General features: G+C 39.7%; 1 protein-coding gene across 2 annotated transcripts in view; it reads left to right on the top strand.

Annotated features, from left to right (window-relative positions):
- LOC117289671 (putative phosphoenolpyruvate synthase) overlaps positions 1 to 18,055 on the top strand; it is a 32,551-nt gene that overhangs the window by 1,293 nt on the left and 13,203 nt on the right. The window contains exons 2-24 of one of the 2 annotated variants that reach the window (XM_033770896.1): positions 1,451 to 1,713; positions 2,219 to 2,287; positions 3,088 to 3,201; positions 3,462 to 3,571; positions 4,160 to 4,215; positions 5,429 to 5,481; positions 5,851 to 5,984; positions 6,793 to 6,940; positions 8,101 to 8,162; positions 8,885 to 9,021; positions 9,395 to 9,451; positions 10,350 to 10,438; positions 10,733 to 10,860; positions 11,330 to 11,400; positions 11,909 to 11,973; positions 12,417 to 12,487; positions 13,454 to 13,530; positions 14,208 to 14,325; positions 15,064 to 15,164; positions 15,895 to 15,966; positions 16,214 to 16,320; positions 16,842 to 16,914; positions 17,418 to 17,507. In XM_033770896.1, coding sequence (XP_033626787.1) covers positions 1,451 to 1,713; positions 2,219 to 2,287; positions 3,088 to 3,201; positions 3,462 to 3,571; positions 4,160 to 4,215; positions 5,429 to 5,481; positions 5,851 to 5,984; positions 6,793 to 6,940; positions 8,101 to 8,162; positions 8,885 to 9,021; positions 9,395 to 9,451; positions 10,350 to 10,438; positions 10,733 to 10,860; positions 11,330 to 11,400; positions 11,909 to 11,973; positions 12,417 to 12,487; positions 13,454 to 13,530; positions 14,208 to 14,325; positions 15,064 to 15,164; positions 15,895 to 15,966; positions 16,214 to 16,320; positions 16,842 to 16,914; positions 17,418 to 17,507 — 2,265 coding nt within the window. Of the gene's footprint in view, positions 1 to 1,450; positions 1,714 to 2,218; positions 2,312 to 3,087; positions 3,202 to 3,461; positions 3,572 to 4,159; positions 4,216 to 5,428; positions 5,482 to 5,850; positions 5,985 to 6,792; positions 6,941 to 8,100; positions 8,163 to 8,884; positions 9,022 to 9,394; positions 9,452 to 10,349; positions 10,439 to 10,732; positions 10,861 to 11,329; positions 11,401 to 11,908; positions 11,974 to 12,416; positions 12,488 to 13,453; positions 13,531 to 14,207; positions 14,326 to 15,063; positions 15,165 to 15,894; positions 15,967 to 16,213; positions 16,321 to 16,841; positions 16,915 to 17,417; positions 17,508 to 18,055 lie in introns of those variants that run through there. The other variant, XM_033770898.1, reaches the window with a different exon arrangement.

Raw genomic sequence — 18,055 nt, 5'->3', positions numbered from 1 at the left:
TGTGTTATGAAAAACAAAATACAGTTTGGCTAAATCTAAATACAAAATCAAAAACACGCAAAACACAAGGTATTTGCTGTCAGTGACCGTCACTCATGCTTCTCCTATTCCTAAGTTGTTGACATAGACCTTTTCGCAAATACCGGGGCGCGCGCGTAAAGCTTGGAATTAGGTGCATTGTGGTCTTGCTGGTATCCAAATTTGATCCATATATATCCCACAATGCACCTCATTCAACAGTCTGCGCTTGCGCATTGGTATTTGCGATAAGGTCTATTACCTGGTGGAGAGCGCCCTCTCTTGGTGATTGGCAGATAGTCTAAAGTTTCCCATTGTCATACTGCGCAAAGTTTGCTGCATAAAAAGTTGCACACCGCGTGGATTTTAAAAAATGGCCATGCGCCAAATCAACAGTGCAAGTGTTTATTCGCTAATATTATTCAAATTTTGACTGACGTTTTTGTGGAGAACTTTCGGAGTCGTAATCTCAAGCAATTACGTTGTTAGAAACCGCAGAGTTCTGTTCGGAACGAAACTCAGACCCAGTATCTTTCCATTAACACCGTATAAAGTGTCATTTCAATACAGAGTAAATGCTACAATACAATGCCTCTAAGTTCGCTACTTTCGCCTCGCTCGAGGCTCTAAACGCAAGTGGGTGATTGAACGGGAAAATACTGGGCCCAATTTCAAAAAGCTGTTAAGCAGAAAACAATGCTTGACAAATTTCTTTGCTAAGCAATTAGTCGGGCACCAGCTTTAGCCTTGCAAAATTCATGTTATTTGGGCTGGTAATCCGATTCTGCTAAGCAATACTATTCTGTGTTAAGCGAGTTTTTGTGCCTTGTGAAATTTTGCCCTGGTGGTGATTTGTCGACGACTTCATAAAACAATGCCTGTTCGTTGCTGACCGGTGTGGCGGTTTCAACCTTCCGCTGTGTTCAGTTTTCCGAATGACCAAACGGTAGCATTACGTCATGCGATGTCTGCGCACAGCAAGCAAAAGTAATCCATTTTTAGTGCCGTATTGAGTCATCCGTTACCCACCAGTAGCTGTCATGGCGGCGTCCACGAGTCGAGTACAACTAGCGGCAAACGCGTGGATCGTATGAGTTGTTTTTTATGCAAGCAGAGTGTGACCTGCCTAAAGTTGTACCCATGGATACATGTAAAGATTGGGCAAGAGATTATGTGACTACACAGAAAAGAATCGTAATAATAAACAATTTGGGGTCACTGCTGAGAGAACTACAGTACTCGCCAGGGTACTCGCGGCGGTATCTGACAGGTCACCCGGAAAACTGAACACGCCGGAAAGCTAAAACCGTTCGAACAACGTGCTGATATGACCGACTACGTCACCCGGAAAACTGAACACGGGGGAAGACTGAAACCGCCACACCGGAACCATATTATTAGAACCATATTTCTCACAAAAAAATCCCCCCAGGGCCAGAACTGTTTGTACATCAACGGAAGCGACAAAGGCGGCGCAACTCGTCTGACAGTCCGGGTGACAATCCATCCAGATGACCGGAGGGAGGTGTGGTTCCTGTTGAGAGTGCCTGGTGTTGGAGACCTGGTTCTACCAAGCCATCCGGACTGCATTGTAGACAACGTCCGCCCTGGGGACGGATTCATTGGAGCAGGACTGACCTGTACTGCCATCGATCCTTTAAAAACATGGAGAATTTCATACAATGGGCTTTGTAGGTATGTCAGACAGTCATTACTATTATATTGAGCAATTCATAGTTGTGAATTAAGAATGTCTGTCTAATCAAGTTCATGTCCAGGGAAATCGGCAAGCTCCCGCAGTCCCTCAATATTCTTAAAGGATTGTTTTTTTAAAGGGAATCATAGGACAACTAGGGAAAAGCCAAAGTGTTGCACAAAAAAATCAAGAAATAATTGTGACAATAAGTGAAATCGGCAGGTAGCTTGGGAGGGTTTGAACATACGACATTGTGATTGCAAGTTCTTCAGTCTTTAAGCACTGGCCCACGGTGCCGTAAGAACTCAGAACAAGTCTGAGTAGATTGGGTTTGGTCTGTTAAACGATCAATCTTGATGACAACAAATGTATAGGCCTACAACAATAAAAGTTGTACCATGTGGATAATATGCAACACGGTTGACCGTAACACAAAGTTATGACTGTTTTTTTATCATTACCACAAGCTTCATATAGAAAAGTGATTTTTTTTCTTTTTTAAAGGATTGGCATACGTAGAAATTGGAATGACGACGACCGGAGACCTTCGGTCCATGTTCGATGCAGCCTGTTGTAAGTAGATCAGCTTCATTCATAGTAAGTAGGCCTAAGGTATAGAGATGGTGGGATTGTGTCTTTGATCTTGGAACTTAGCACGCGAGGCGGCTGAGTATTGGCTGTGATGGGGCCATCGCAAAAGTCGTTTAAAGGCAGTGGACACTACTGTTAATTACTCAAAATAATTATTGCCATAAAACCTTTCTTGGTGACGAGTAATGGGGAGAGGTTGATGGTATAAAACATTGTGAGAAACGGCTCCCTCTGAAGTGACATAGTTTTCGAGAAAGAAGTAATTTTCCACGAATTTGATTTCGAGACCTCAGATTTAGAACTTGAGGTCTCGAAATCAACCATCTAAACGCACACAACTTCGTATGACAAGTGTTATTTTTCTTTCATTATTATCTCGCAACTTCGATGACCGATTGAGCTCAAATTTTCACAGGTTTGTTATTTTATGCATATGTTGAGATACACCAACTGTGAAGGCTGGTCTTTGACAATTACCAATAGTGTCCACTGTCTTTAACAAAACCATGATCAATCGCAACAATTTGACAATCATCATGCTTGCTTTGCTACACCTATTATACAATTGACATTTTGCGATTACCCTAAAGCCAAGCAAACTTTCACATGAATTTTTTTTTGTTACAGGCCAAATTCCACGCTTATCACCAACACGCTATAGATGACACTGTTATGTATTTGATATGAAAGGTTTATGACCTTTATACACTTATCTGAATACAACAATTATTACCATGCACTTTTGTTTGAATAATTTTTTCTTACCATGTCCATATTTCCAGGTGGAGTGCCTTCACAACGTTTTATGATTTCGCTTCAGACTTCAATCCCAGTCTTGAAGCGGACAGTCTAGCAAAAGAACAATGGACTCAAGAATGGTTCGCCAAGCTCAAAAGGTCAGTTTGAGAGGTATTCCATCGACAACAAGGCAATGTTGGGCTTGTGACGCTATAGGTGGCAGTATAGACTTGTTTGTGTACTGCGTCAATAAATGAATGTCAGGTTGAGTGCCTTTACAACATTATGATTTCATTTTATTTTATGATTTCACTTGTTATGAAGCGCGGAATGTTGAAAACACAAGCACCCCTCTCCTGTCCATTATATCGGATCAATGTAGATTTTGTGTTTCAAAACTTTTTGTTTCAATTTCCAGCATGCAGCAGGCGCACTATACTCAGTTTGGTATGATCCATGGAGTTGTTCAAGTTGACGATGGAGAGGAGTCGAAAGTGGTCATGCGTGGTGTCAAAGAACGTCTCATATGTAAGTGACCGTCGAGAATGTTGGAAACATGGGCTCGTGTACCCGCCGCCATTTATTTTGTCACCCTCAAAGATTTTTCTGATTTGGGGATTTCAGTATTTTTTTTTTTTTAAATCGATTTAGAAAAACAAAAAATCCCAAACGAAAAGCACTACGACGTAGCAATTTCAGAGTGAAGAAAAAAGAATGCTACCCGCCCGCACAACCCTCAGCCAATGATGGGTCTTGACCTAATTGAGGGTGTTGGTCTTATGACGTCAAGTGCAAGGGGTATAATAATTAGACTTGACTCAAGTCCCAATCCCGTGCCATCCCCATGCAGGAAACTACTAGTTTGTGATGCTCAGCATTCCCCAACCTGTTCCGCATTCTCGGGGCCACATTTTGACGGCAAGCGCGCATTTCAGTGTGTTCGCTACGTGTTGTTTTATAGTAGGTTGGTGGTGACACAAGAATGGGACTTGAATCAAGTCTAGGGGTATATCAACGAGGAATAGCATGTAATTTATTACAACTCATAATACATCATGCTCATTAAAAAAAAACGTAAATAATCTTTCTTTATTTGTTTTATGGCCATTATTATAGGTCCTGAACAATTGCGTGATTTCCACACTCGTATAGCAAACTACATTGTCTTAGAGGTAAGAATTACAATGAGCCGAATAATAACTTTAAAGTCACCTGGAAGTGGTATTTTGTCAAAATAAAGCTTCATCACTAAAATATGTGTTTTGATGAGTGGAATATGAATAAACAACTAACTAAAGTTTACATAAATTAGTTACCATGTTATTTACAAATTGGAAAAAAAGCCCGACCCGAGAGGGCGCTGTTCGTGACGTCAATCGAGGCGCGATGAATCGCATGCAGTGCCAACATAGCATAGTGACGCTTGGCGCAAGCTAAAAACATGCCCTCAAAGTTGAAACAATACCTGATTTTGTTCACGTTAGGCAAATGCTCCTTTAGGTTCGTTACGTCTTTCAGGTACCTTCTTCGACTTCCCCACTAGCTGGACAAATTATTGGGACGGCGTCATGTTTTAGAAAAGAACTTTTCTCTTCATGTCGAAATGTGTAGTGTATTCCGGATTCTCGAAGCACGACGGCTCGAAGTGTTTGCCGCACAGCGCTGGAAAAGACGTCGGACCGGACAACTTGGCAAACTGACACCATCTTTAGTTGTTTTGATGCATCCAGCAGCAATACACCTGGTTGACATTGCCGGAAAAATGCACGAAAAAAACGTTGTCAAACGTACAAACTCACGTCCAGGACTTGAATGTACTTGCACGTACGTGTGTTCGATGTTCGTTCGAGGCAAAGTCTTCCTCGATTGACGTCACAAAAGGGGTAGGCGGAGTCACCCCCACACAACTTTATTTAATTTGTTAAACATATAAATCGTCAAAAACAATTACTCAACAAATTATTTTATTGTTCAGGAACATTATACTCTAATGTTTGAAGGGGAAAAAAAATTTATTTCCAGGTGCCTTTAAAAAAAAATCTAATACAATAATGTTTAAATGGGCAGACTCTCTAAAACAAAAAGTACACAAAATAAAGTCGGGTCCCGTGTTTGAATGCTTTCGAAAGCATGGCTTCGGTTTCCTCCGTTTTTCACCGGCTTCCTTCGTCTTCTTCCGGTTTCGTGGCCACTGGACTAAAATTAATTGCTAGAAAGTTAGGCCGTGTCCGAATTAATAATTTGTTTTATTCAATTCTTAAAAACTACCGTACTTCAGCGAGTAATATTTTCAGGGAAGCTTTCTACTACGTATCATTATCTTCAAACTGTGTAAGTGTAGTGTAAATCCTCCACTTTGTATCACGTTGATTTCGTATTTTGCAGAATGGTAACTGTTTATACGTCGAAGCCTCATGCTCACCTGGATATAAGTCAGAGTAAGTTGAGTTTTATGGGTGTTTATTTCTCATGGTAGTTGCTATAGAAAATAACTTTACCCAGAATTTAAGCTGACCCAATATGCTCATTGAATGACACACAAGACCTGAAGGTCACTTCAAGGGCTACAATTTTTTTTCCAGAGGCCGTTACCTTTACTCCTAGGGCTGAAACAGGGTTACCCCCTTTACAGTCCATACGGATGTAGGCTTGGGTATCATCAGTCCGAGCCCGCTATGATGAGTTGTCAATATTACTGTGAAGCGCATCTTATTGTACCAGCAATATTATTAAATCGATAAACTGTGTGGTTTTCCGATTATTTAAACCTTTTCTGCATGGATTTCGTTTTCATTTCAAATTTCAAGCCAAAGAGCGGGCTTCTTGATGAAAGTGGTTAGTGACGTCATTCCTGCCTCATCAGTCAATCTCCCACTGTCCGTTCTGATGGAGAATTCAGAAGAAGTACCGAAAAACTTCACCTTTGACCTCCATCTGGAAGGTATGCGTGTTGTTTCAAGCATTGAAGATGTTTTGTTCAGTTCTGCATAACGAAATATATAATTTGTTCATTCTCGATTTTATTTCATCGTGCTTTTACGGGTTTTAGTAATGCAACATTCTTAAAACCGGGCAATTTTACGTCTCCTCACGCTAGGTTTTGATGTCCCGTTGAGTTTTACTTGGTTGTTTACCTTATTGAAATGGTTTAATAGCTGTTATCCTCATGGTAGTAGAGTTAACCATGGGCCTAATTAGGCAACAAAGACGACATCCAAATGTATAATGAATGTGATAATTTACAAAACACACCAAATTGATTACTCACATTACATCAGAAAATGCAATGTTCATTCCCATTTTTGAAAACAATGTTCAATGATCGATTTGTTTGTCAATACTTTTTATTGCTCTCCTTAAAGGCAGTGGACACTATTGGTAATTGTCAAAGACTAACCTTCACAGTTTGTTGGTGTATCTCAACATTTGCATAAAATAACAAACCTGTGAAAATTTGAGCTCAATCGGTCATAGCACTTGCGAGATAATAATGAAAGAAAAAAAAACCCTTGTCACGCGAAGTTGTGTGCGTTTAGATGGTTGATTTCGTGACCTCAAATTCTAAACTTGAGGTCTCGAAATCAAATTCGTGGAAAAATACTTCTTTCTCGAAAACTATGGCACTTAAGAGGGAGCCGTTTCTCACAATGATTTTTACCACCAACCTCTCCCCATTTCTCGTCACCAAGAAAGGTTTTATGCTAATAATTATTTTGAGTAACTACCAATAGTGTCCACTGCCTTTAAAGATGGGTTGAGAATGGATATCAAAGTCACTACAGACGACACTATGCACTTCAACATGGGCAGCGACTGGTGTGTTCAGATAGGCGAGGGAATGGCCCGCTTTACTGTAAACGGTATAGATGGATGGGGTGTGTGTCAGACACTTAGAAGGTTAGTCGTGGTAGCTAATAAGAGACTTAGGAACGCTAAGTGGCAGCATACTTTACTTGGTAAAATCATTGGGTGCGTTCGTTTAGCTTCCCAGGGTCGACCCCGGTGTGTGGCGTTTTCTTTTTCCAGGACGAATGTGTGCAGATAAATTACCCACGTTCGTCCTGGAAGAAAAAAACGCCACACACCAGGGTCGACCCAGGGAAGCTAAACGAACGCACCCATTGTTTCATGCTCCTTCGCTGTGCTCTTACGCATGAAAAACAGTTTCACCCTAATGATGACGATAACACAAAGTACAATACAATCCATTGTTTTGTTTCATCAGGTTTATTAAAGCATGGGAATGGCCGGTGGTAGGCCGATTACTTGGTAAAATCATTGTTTATGTAGTTCCAACGTTACATAACAATGGATTTTACATGTGAGGTATGCTGACATCGTGTCCAAAAAAGTCTCATAATCAAAAGTTCTTTTTCAAATTTCCGGAAGGTTACAAAATGTTATTTTGAAAGGACTCATCTGGTCAAAGTCAGAGCAAAAGGTTCACTAGTTATTGTATATCATAATTTGGCTTCAAAATGGATACCGCTTCAAAACATTTCAACTAATGTATGTATTTAAAGACACTGGACACTATTGGTAATTGTCAAAGGCCAGTCTTCTCACTTGCTGTATCTCAACCTATACATAAAATAACAAACCTGTGAAAATTTGAGCTCAATCGGTCGTCGCAGTTGCGAGATAATAATGAAAGAAAAAACATCCTTGTCACACGAAATTGTGTGCGTTCAGATGCTTGATTTCCAGACCTCAAATTCTAAATCTGAGGTCTCGAAATCAAAATCTTGGAAAATTACTTCTTTCTCGAAAACTATGGCACTTCAGAGGGAGCCGTTTCTCACAATGTTTTATACCATCAACCTCTCCCCATTACTCGTCACCAAGTAAGGTTTTATGCTGATAAATATTTTGAGCAATTACCAATAGTGTCCACTGCCTTTAATGATATAACTTTTTAAGTACAATAAATTGCTGATTTGTAAAGAAGTAGTATAACACCAAATGCTGTATAATATCAGTGTAGTTTTAGCAATTTTGTATTCAAAATATTTTTTAATCAACATAATTTTATATAAATTTCAAATTATTCGAAACAGGAATGATGGAGAGAAACGAAATCTTGTTGAAGAATCACTGCCCAGGCTGTACAGGGAGCCAGGTAACTTCAATGTCTACTGATGTTATCATTTTGAGCTCTTGTCATTAGTGAGAGAAGGAACAGTTCGAAAGTTTAACCTTTCAGCCAATGCCTCATTTGAACTAATAATAATAACGGCATTTATAAAGGGCAAAAACATATCCACCCAATGGTGCTCAAGGATTGACAAGAATGAAAAGTTATATAAAAAATGGCGTGTGGACACTATTGGTAATTGTCAAAGACTAGCTTTCACAGTTGGCGTATCTCAACATTATACATAAAATAACAAACCTGCGAAAAATTTGAGCTCAATCGGTCATCGAACTTGCGAGATAATAATGAAAGAAAAAAACACCCTTGTCACACGAAGTTGTGTGCGTTTAGATGGTTGATTTCGAGACCTCAAGTTCTAAATCTGCGGTATCGAAATCAAATTCATGGAAAATTACTCCTTTCTCGAAAAACTACGTCACTTCAGAGGGTGCCGTTTCTCACAATGTTTTATACCATCAACCTCTCCCCATTACTCGTCACCAAGAAAGGTTTTATGCTAATAATTATTTTGAGTAATTACCAATAGTGTCCACTGCCTTTAAGGAGTACTTTCATTTTGGTCTTGAAATTGTCGACAGTCTAACTTGATTGTCTTCACTGAGTTGGGAGGTCTGATCAACAAACGAGGAGCAGCGGAAGCAATAACGCTTGAAAAAAAAAAAAAACCTGTATTGTATATTTATTAGACGGTGTACCTCTGAAAGACATGTCGGTGCTTGTCGTACCTCTGTCGGCGAGGGCGTGTCAAGTATCAAATCTTACTGGAGGGAAAGGATCACAGCTTGCGAAACTAGTGGCTTTGCGAAATCAAATGCCTGTTGAGGTAAGTCTACGGCCCTTTTCGTGGCTTCGGCTTTGAATTCGGCTCTCGTCTGAAGCCCTGTCACGGATACGCATATTACGCACAATATGCCAAACCAATCGCGGGGCCAAGCTATAATATAGCCTCCTCCGAATTTTATGGAGCCGAAGCCGTGGTTTCGAAACGGGCCTTTGTTTCATGTGGAAGTTAACAAAAGAAGAAGAATGATTTGTACAAAAAAAAACCTCAAACCAACATCCAAATGGGAATCTAGCCGTCGATGAAGTTACACTTCGTTGAAGATACAACCTAAATAATATTGGCAGTTTTACGGGATTTCAAGCATTTACACATTGTAACACAATATCTGATTTGTCTCTCTAATTGAATACAGTACGAAGTTCCAGGTGGTTTCTGCATTACAACAGCTGCATTTGACAAACATTTGAAGGTAATTTTAACCATTAGGTCTAAAAAGTAAACATAAAAATAAAAAAATACAAAATACAAATAAAAACAATTGTTAAAATAATTTATTAATTCTAACCCTTCTGTCCAGTTCTTATTTTTTAAAAATTAAACCGCAGAGCTCTCAATAATTGGTTAATCATCATCACATGAAGGCTTAAAATAGCCCCGTAAAACCAATTCAAAATACTACTCCAACTGAAACCAAGGAGAAACTGAACGGACCTTCGAATAGCACTTCTTAAAACACGCTTTTACCAAACCTTCTGGATTTTAATCTCTGTGTTAGCGGCGTATCAACAGATTTGGAAGAAAAGCCATTGCAAGTTCCCAAACGTTTTGGAACATAATTTGGAAATATTAGTACATATGAATTGGACATATTAAAGATGCTATGTCAGATTTTTTGGCCGATTTATCCCATAAATTTTGAATTAAAATTCAATAGGTATTTTAATGGGGGTCGAGAAAATGACGAGCTTTTATTTGAGCCATTGCTTGAAAAAGTCCGCCAATAATTAGTAGCAGTGAAATAAAGTGCTCAAAATTAGTTGTTGTCGGGATCCCGACAATAATTTTATATCACGTGACCAATTCTTATTTGTTTTATAAGAAACGATTAAAAAATTTTGTCCTGGCGCCTGACCATTAAAAGTAAAAGTTAAACTTTTTTTCGTTAGAGCGGGTGATACTCTTTCAAATACCATTCACTCATAACAATCTATTGTTTAATGTTTGGGGCAACAAATCTGACATAGCATCTTTAATAGTAAAAAACAATTTCTAAACGAGTTCAAAATTCCCGCTTACAAAAATCGTTATGCCCCCCAAAAATGGGTTTTGTTTTAGACGATTACGTTTACGTTATTTGATTTTAATAGAACAACCCAGATATACAGAAGGCTGTGACAGAGCTGAGTGAAGTGTCTTGCAGCATCCGGGAGGGGAATCTACAGGAAGAATGCGAAAGGTAACTATAAATAATGTTAGAAACTTTTATTTGCTATAATTTTCCCGCTTCTTTCTTGATCCTCCCCTTCATCCCTTTCCCTTGTTTTCTATAGAATATGTATTTGTTTGTACTTGTTTTATGCCTCTGAAGAAGGTCCGGTTTGTATCGAAAGCTAAGGCCATCTACCCATACTCGTTATTTAAATACAAACATGATATTTGTTGTTGTCTATTCAATGAATGCGTGGATAATTGATGTTCACCTTCTTCACCACAACAAAAATAAATTCACACGCCCCTCTTTATTTTGCAGGGTCGTTGACTTGGTGTCTAAAACCATCCTCTCCAAGGATTTGAAAGCGGAGATATCTGGGATATTCTCGATGATGTTCGGGGACTTTGACAGCGCGGAGACATTCGCAGTTCGTTCATCAGCAGTTGGTATGTAATGCTTTAAAGGCAGTGGACACTATTAGTAATTACTCAAAATAATTATTAGCATAAAACCTTACTTGGTGAAGAGCAATGGGGAGAGGTTGGTGGTATAAAACATTGTGAGAAACGACTACCCCTGAAATGACTAAGTTTTCGAGAAAGAAGTATTTTTCCACCAATTTGATTTCGAGACGTCAGATTTAGAATTTGAGGTCTCGTAATCAAGCATCTGAAAGCACACAACTTCGTGTGAAAAGAGTGTTTCTTCTTTCATTATTATCTCGCAACTTCGACGACCGATTGAGCTCTTAATTCTCACAGGTTTGTTATTTTATGAACATGTTGAGATACACCAACGAGAAGACTATAGTCTTTCACAATTATCAATAGTGTCCAGTGTCTTTAAGTGCTAAATTTGATTTTCCTCCTTGTATCTTGGTGCTCTTTGTTTGCAATGTTCTCCTCTCATCTTTAGGTGAAGATAGTTCATTGACCTCTTCCGCTGGCCAGATGCAAACGTTCCTTGGTGTGAATAGCTTGGCTAAGGTAAGGCTGCATAAAATTACATTAAAGGGAAGGTACACGTTTTGTAATTACTCAAAACAAATATTAACTTAAAAACTGACTTGGTAACGAGCATTGGAGAGCTGTCGATAGTATAAAACATTGTGGGAAACGTCTCCCTCTAAAAGTAACGTAGTTTTGAGAAAGAGGTAATTTCTCACTAAAATAATAAAAGACTTCTAGCTAGAAGTCTTTTATTCTTATCCTGAAAGCACACAAATTCGTCCAACAAGGGTGTTTTTTCGTTCATCATTTTCTCGCAACTTCGATGACCAATTGAGCCCAAATTCTGACAGGCTTGTTATTTTATGCTTATGATGGGATACACCAAGTGAGAACACTTGTCTTTGACAATAACCAATCACCTTCCCTGGGTGTGCCACATTAAACAAAGATGCAATGGAAGAAAACGTAATTTTCATCTGACAATCAAGCCCCGTTATCTCCATGTAAATTAACCCACTGTAGTATACTATTTTTCTGTCTGTAGGTGTTTCAGGCTACACAGGATTGCTGGGCATCTCAGTTCTCATTTCAAGCCGTACAATACCGAAGGTAACAAAGTGGCGATTATACTTATAAAGGCTCTCGTAGTTTATATTATACGGATCCGACAGAAAGTACGGGTTGGCTTGACGATAATATTTTTATTGTGACGACTGTGTCCAAAGGGGAAAATCTTGTCAGATACCTTGGCCCAAGTTATTGTTTCTACTTACTTGTAAGCATCAATTCGACACCCATGATGACAATAAAACACACGCTATTAAGAGTTAAGCCCGGTTCACCCCGTGAATGCGAAAGCGATATACGATTTTTGACGTCACAAACTCGCAATGAATAATATGCAAGTTGAGCTGTGTTCAAACCCCTGCGAAACATTCGCAGCGAGGGCAGCCAAGTGACGTCAAAATTCATGTTGCATTTGCAAGAAGTATAACCGGGGTCGTGAGGGGTATTCAAAAATACTGTGTGCATTCTCATTGTTTTGTATACAGGCAGTACGGTCAACCAGTTGACATCGCTATGGCAGTAGTTATACAAGAAATGGTTTCTGGAGAAAGTGCGGGTAAGTCGCAGCCAATTGTTTATTATTTGTTATTGTAGACCGATCCCTAGCCCACGTTTAACCTGGACTTATTAATCCTTTGAGTAGAACCATCATGATATCCACACAAATGTATAATGTGAAGTGTATGTATAGGACCATGATGCGATGTTTATAAGAGGGCGATATTGGCAATCGAAGTGGTACGGCTCGCTTGTGCGGCACCTAAATGTAGCCCGAACCCTAAATGTAGCCCGAACCCTACATGTAGCCCGAACCCTAAATGTAGCCCGAACCCTACATGTAGCCCGAACCCTAAATGTAGCCCGAACCCTACATGTAGCCCGAACCCTAAATGTAGCCCGAGCCCTAAATGTAGCCCGAACCCTAAATGTAGCCCGAACCCTAAATGTAGCCCGAACCCTAAATGTAGCCCGAACCCTAAATGTAGCCCAATGTCGCTCAAACTTTGAATAAACGATGACTATGATAAGTACCGACGTTCAAATAGAGCCATTAAAGGCAGTGGACACAGCATAAAACCTCACTTGCTAACGAGTAATGGGGAGAGGTTGACAGTATAAAACATTGTGAGAAACGGCTCCCTCTGAAGTGACGTAGTTTTCGAGAAAGAAGTAATTTTCCACGAATTTGATTTCGAGACCTCAAGTTTAGAATGTGAGGTCTCGAAATCAAGCATCTGAAAGCACACAACTTCGTGTGACAAGGGTGTTTTTTATTTTATTCATATCTCGCAACTTCGACGACCAATTGAGCTCAAATTTTCACAGGTTTGTTATGTTATGCATATGTTTCAGATACACCAAGTGAGAAGACTGTTCTTTGACAATTACCAATAGTGTCCACTGTCTTTAAAGCCCAACAAGGTGGGCTAACCAATATCACATTATCAATTTGACGGAGACGGAATGTTTTAATTCTAATGAGCAAAGTATGGAATTCTTAATATTTTTGTGTTTTGACCAGGTGTTGCATTTAGCCGCGATCCACTGACTGGTAACCCAACCAAGATTGTAATCAATTCCAACTATGGACTGGGAGAGGTAAGGAGTTGAACATTTTCTTCAATGCTAAAAAAAATACGCTAAAAGGGCCTTTTCGTCTGACAACTCACACCTGTTATCAACATGTATAATTGCTTTTCCAAACAGTAAATTGTTTTGATCATGCACACACCAGTGGTGCTGCCGATAGCCCAAGTCAAATTAACTGCTTATTGGACACTTTCGGTACAGGATTTCTTTTTAAGCTCACAGATTTACAAATAACTAACAGGGTTTACAGAAGGTTATGGTAAAAGACTTCTCTTGAAATATCATTCCATGAAATGATCTACTTTTTGAGAAAACATTAAAACAATATCAATTCTCGATATAGAGAATTACGGATTTATTTGAAACACATGTTATGACACAGCGAAACATTGGTGGGTTTTCCCGTTATTTTCTCCCGATTCCGATGACCGATTGACCCTAAATTTTCACAGAGTTGTTGTTTTATAAAGAAGTTGTGATAAACGAAGAGTGGGCCTTTGGATAATACTGTTTACCGAAAGTGTCCAATGGCTTAAAGTTTACTGAAAACAGTTATTCATTGCAAACACTGGATCTTTGCTTTTGTTTGTTAAAATGACCTTTTACCTTGCAATATTAAGACATCGGACAGAGGACAGAAAACATTATCAAATATTGATTAAGCTATTCGCCTTTGAATTCGACAGTCTGTAGTTTCTGGAGTGGTAGAAGCAGACACGGTAATACTACGGGTTGACCTCAACAAGTCATTGACTGTAGAAAGCAAGGTGGTTGGACGCAAGGAAGAGGCCATTTGCGTCGCAGGTAAAAACATTCTTAATCCGGATTTAAAGGTAGTGGACACTACTGGTAATTACTCAAAATAATTATTATCATAAAACCTTTCTTGATTATGAGTAATGGACAGCTCCCTCTGAAGTGACGTAGTTTTCGAGAAAGAAGTAATTTTCCACGAGTTTGATTTCGAGACCTCAGATTTAGAATTTGAGGTCTCGAAATCAAGCATCTGAAGTCACACAACTTCTTGTGACCATGGTGCGACATGGATTTAATTTTTGGCGTGTGTTCATTTTAGCCATAGTGGAACAGTTAGACAAAGTTTCATGTAAATCTGAGCTGATTTGACAACTACTGGTTAATTTCAACCCATAGGTTTGTACAGTAAATATTTGGGAGAGGGGTGTCTGGCAGGCCTAATGCAGCAGAAAATTTGTCTGGTGGTTGATATTTTTTAACTTAGTATCATGTTGACTTGGTTTCATGGGGTACATACAATGTTTGATTCAGCCCATTATTTTTCCTCTTTGTTGGGGTCCATGCGCCACACGCAGCGGGGGGTCCCTGGCAGACATCCATATCTGATTACGTCAGGTTATCCACTTAATGCTCCTGTACTCAAATATTGGTACCTCGTTCCTTTACACCAAAGTGCTCTGGGCTGCCGGTCTAATAGTTTCAGATATACCGAGATGTCTTTCTAATAAAGCTTATCCTGTTGACATGCATGTATTTTCCGTCAATTTGCTTTTTAAATTATTTTAGGAGGAGGCGGAACTCAGACCATCCACCAGACTGACAGTAAATCAGCGAGTTGCTCAATCTCAGATGCGCTGAGCCTTAAACTTGGACGAGTTGCACTTCTGGTGAGCATATCATGTCAACACAAAGAGTGTATCTCCATAGCCTATGAGAAAGACTCTGCTGGGGTCGACACGTCAGGCCATTAACTAGTTTGTGGTTGCATTTATACGATATGTCCTTTGGTGAACTCCTGTTCATTATTAGTCCTGTGTTTGATTCAATGCATTGGGCCTACTTGTATCATCACTGACGTGCTATATTGAAACCTCCAAAACTTTACTTGCATATTTCATTAATGTCTACATGTTCGCATTGGACTAACGATTTACCGAGAGACAGTGGTTACAATCCAAAAGGGAAAACTAACCAGCGTCCGCACTTGGATTTATTTGACTTGGGTAAACTATCCGAGACCGTGGGTAAACTAACCGAGCTGCCCCCCTGCGTGACATTGAATAGTTTGATAATCACGAAAATATTATTCTTCCATGACAAAACATGTCAGCTTCTTCGGGTCACGGACGGATGGGAGATTTAACCGAGTCGTCGCGTCCGCATTGGACTTTCAGGCTCGGTTAAACTGACCTGGTCAATCTTCCTGGGCACCTTTGGCTCGGTTAAACTACCCATTCGGGCCGGGTAAGTTACCTGGGAGGAAAACTTCCTGGGCTGTTCGCATTGGACTTAAAATGGGTAAGTTACCCATTGGCTCGGTTAGTTTACCCAAATTAAGTCCAATGCGAACAGGACACTCTTAATAATTATAAGGTTTCAATTTGTTTGTTTTCACAGTTGGATGAGTGTTTTTCTGATGCCAGGGATATTGAATGGGCCGCTGTTGGAGACACCATCTATCTGCTCCAGGTAATATACGGTGGCTCCAACATTTTAAAGGCAAAGTATGCAAGGATCACAAAAATGAAAGTCAGATAAGGCGCGTCTTATCCGCTGGGAATTACGGTATAGTAAAGCTGCAGTGGTAAAATCTTTTCTCTATGGTAAAATGATGGGGTTTAGAGAGCTGTCCCCGGTAGTAGTATGAGAACGATATACACTCATTTTTTAAAATGGAAAAATACTGTTGTTCTGCTGACTTTTTTTTCTGGTTCAGGCACGTGCCATTACAACTGTCGACGTTCCATCTCAGTATGAGCTTCTTCATGAGTTTGATTCGGGTTTACCATCGGACAAAGTTTGGATGAGTACAGCCAACATCCAGTGAGTTATATTTCTCAACAATACTTCCTTTGTTTAAAATAACGAGCATTTTCCAGAGGGATATGACAATGAAATGTCATGAAATGCTATACATGCAGACAAATAGTTAGTTATCAGAATTTTCTTTTTTATATCATAACATTGATAAACCCAGGAGGTTGTGAACCTTGAGGACATGGGACTGAGCAAAACACCAAGTAGGTTTCCATTTCCAGTATTGTTTGGTATTTTGTTTGGTATTGTTATACCAGATATCTCCCTGGTATCCTTGCTCCATTTCGTAGTCGTTTTACCCCCATATCTTGCTTATCTAATTGTTTTCATTGCTGTTGTTGTTGTCGTCGTCGTCGTCGTAGTCGTCGTCGTCGTAGTCGTCGTCGTCGTCGTCGTCGTCGTCGCCGTCGCCGTCGCCGTCGCCGTCGCCGTCGCCGTCGCCGTCGTCGTCGTCGTCGTCGTCGTCGTTGATGTTGTTTTTTTTTTTTTCAGTATATAAACATATTTCATAAATATTTTATTTTCAGAGAGATGTGCCCAGGTGCAGTTTCTCCACTGACCACTTCGGCTTTCTTCACTGACTGTGACATCATAGATCAGGTACACGTATACCATTACGGGAAAGCCCCATTCATAAACATTTTCATTTCGGGCATAACCGGCAACTACCACCTGTTATACCTCCAATAATCCTGTAATTCATTCAGTAGATTTTGGATCATGCACAAAACTATGCAGAAGGGCTGCTGACATAAGTTTAATGATCCAAGTCATTCAATGTAACACATCCACTGGTGAAAAGGATGTATAGTTTTCAAACAATAATTGTGGCGGAACTATAGGAAAATTAGATGCTCTTACCTGTAATGCCATACACGTTTGACAAAGGCCCTTTTCCAAACGCCGCCAATCAAGACTACTAGGACAACGGCATCGGTCGTTTTTCGTAAGCTAGATCACGGGCAGCATAACCATTTTTTTTTGGGGGGGGGGGTAAGATGTCAAATAATCAAATAATACAATGTGAAAATTATAAAGAAAATGCACGGTGTCCACTCAAAACAGAATATAAGTAACTTTCAGTTTCCTTAATTTGTCTTTAGCTGAGTGGCCGTTCATTTGAAAAGGCCATATCGTTCCCTGCAGTTCGACAGATAGTTGTGTCTTACAACCATGCCTTCATCAGTCTCACCGTAAGTTTCATTGAATAAAGGAAGAGAAAATATAATTAGCTGTTGCAACTGCTTACCATGCACAAAAGGACCTATCGTATGAATACAAAACATAGACAATGGCCTGACGTTTCGACCCTAGCAGAGTCTTTCTCGAAGGGTAAAAAAATAAAAGAAAAAAGAAAACCACATGTGTCTTTAAAATGAATTAATTTTGTTTTAAAAACCCTACTGTATAGCCCGCTTATTTTGTACGCGAACCTCCCCATTGAAGATATAGGTCTATAAAATACCGGTAAATAAACACCTTGCAAAGAGGTACGTTGTCAGCTATTTGACCACGTCGTACACGCTGGTTAGCTCATGCCATGATAACCTAAGCTGGACCATACCACACGTCCAAAAGGGGTTGTCAATCAACATGGGACGGTGAGTTGGTTGGAAAGGGGCAGGAACAAGTTATGCCAACATCATTTGGTACAAAAATGTCCATTGTCAATGGAGGTGAAATCAAAATCTAATTAATTAAGTGAACAATTGAGCTTCATTAAATTAACCCAGGCAATATC

The sequence above is a fragment of the Asterias rubens genome, chromosome 4 (genome assembly GCF_902459465.1).
Source record: "Asterias rubens chromosome 4, eAstRub1.3, whole genome shotgun sequence".
NCBI lineage: Eukaryota > Metazoa > Echinodermata > Asteroidea > Forcipulatida > Asteriidae > Asterias > Asterias rubens.
This window is presented reverse-complemented; position numbering and strand designations above follow the sequence as displayed.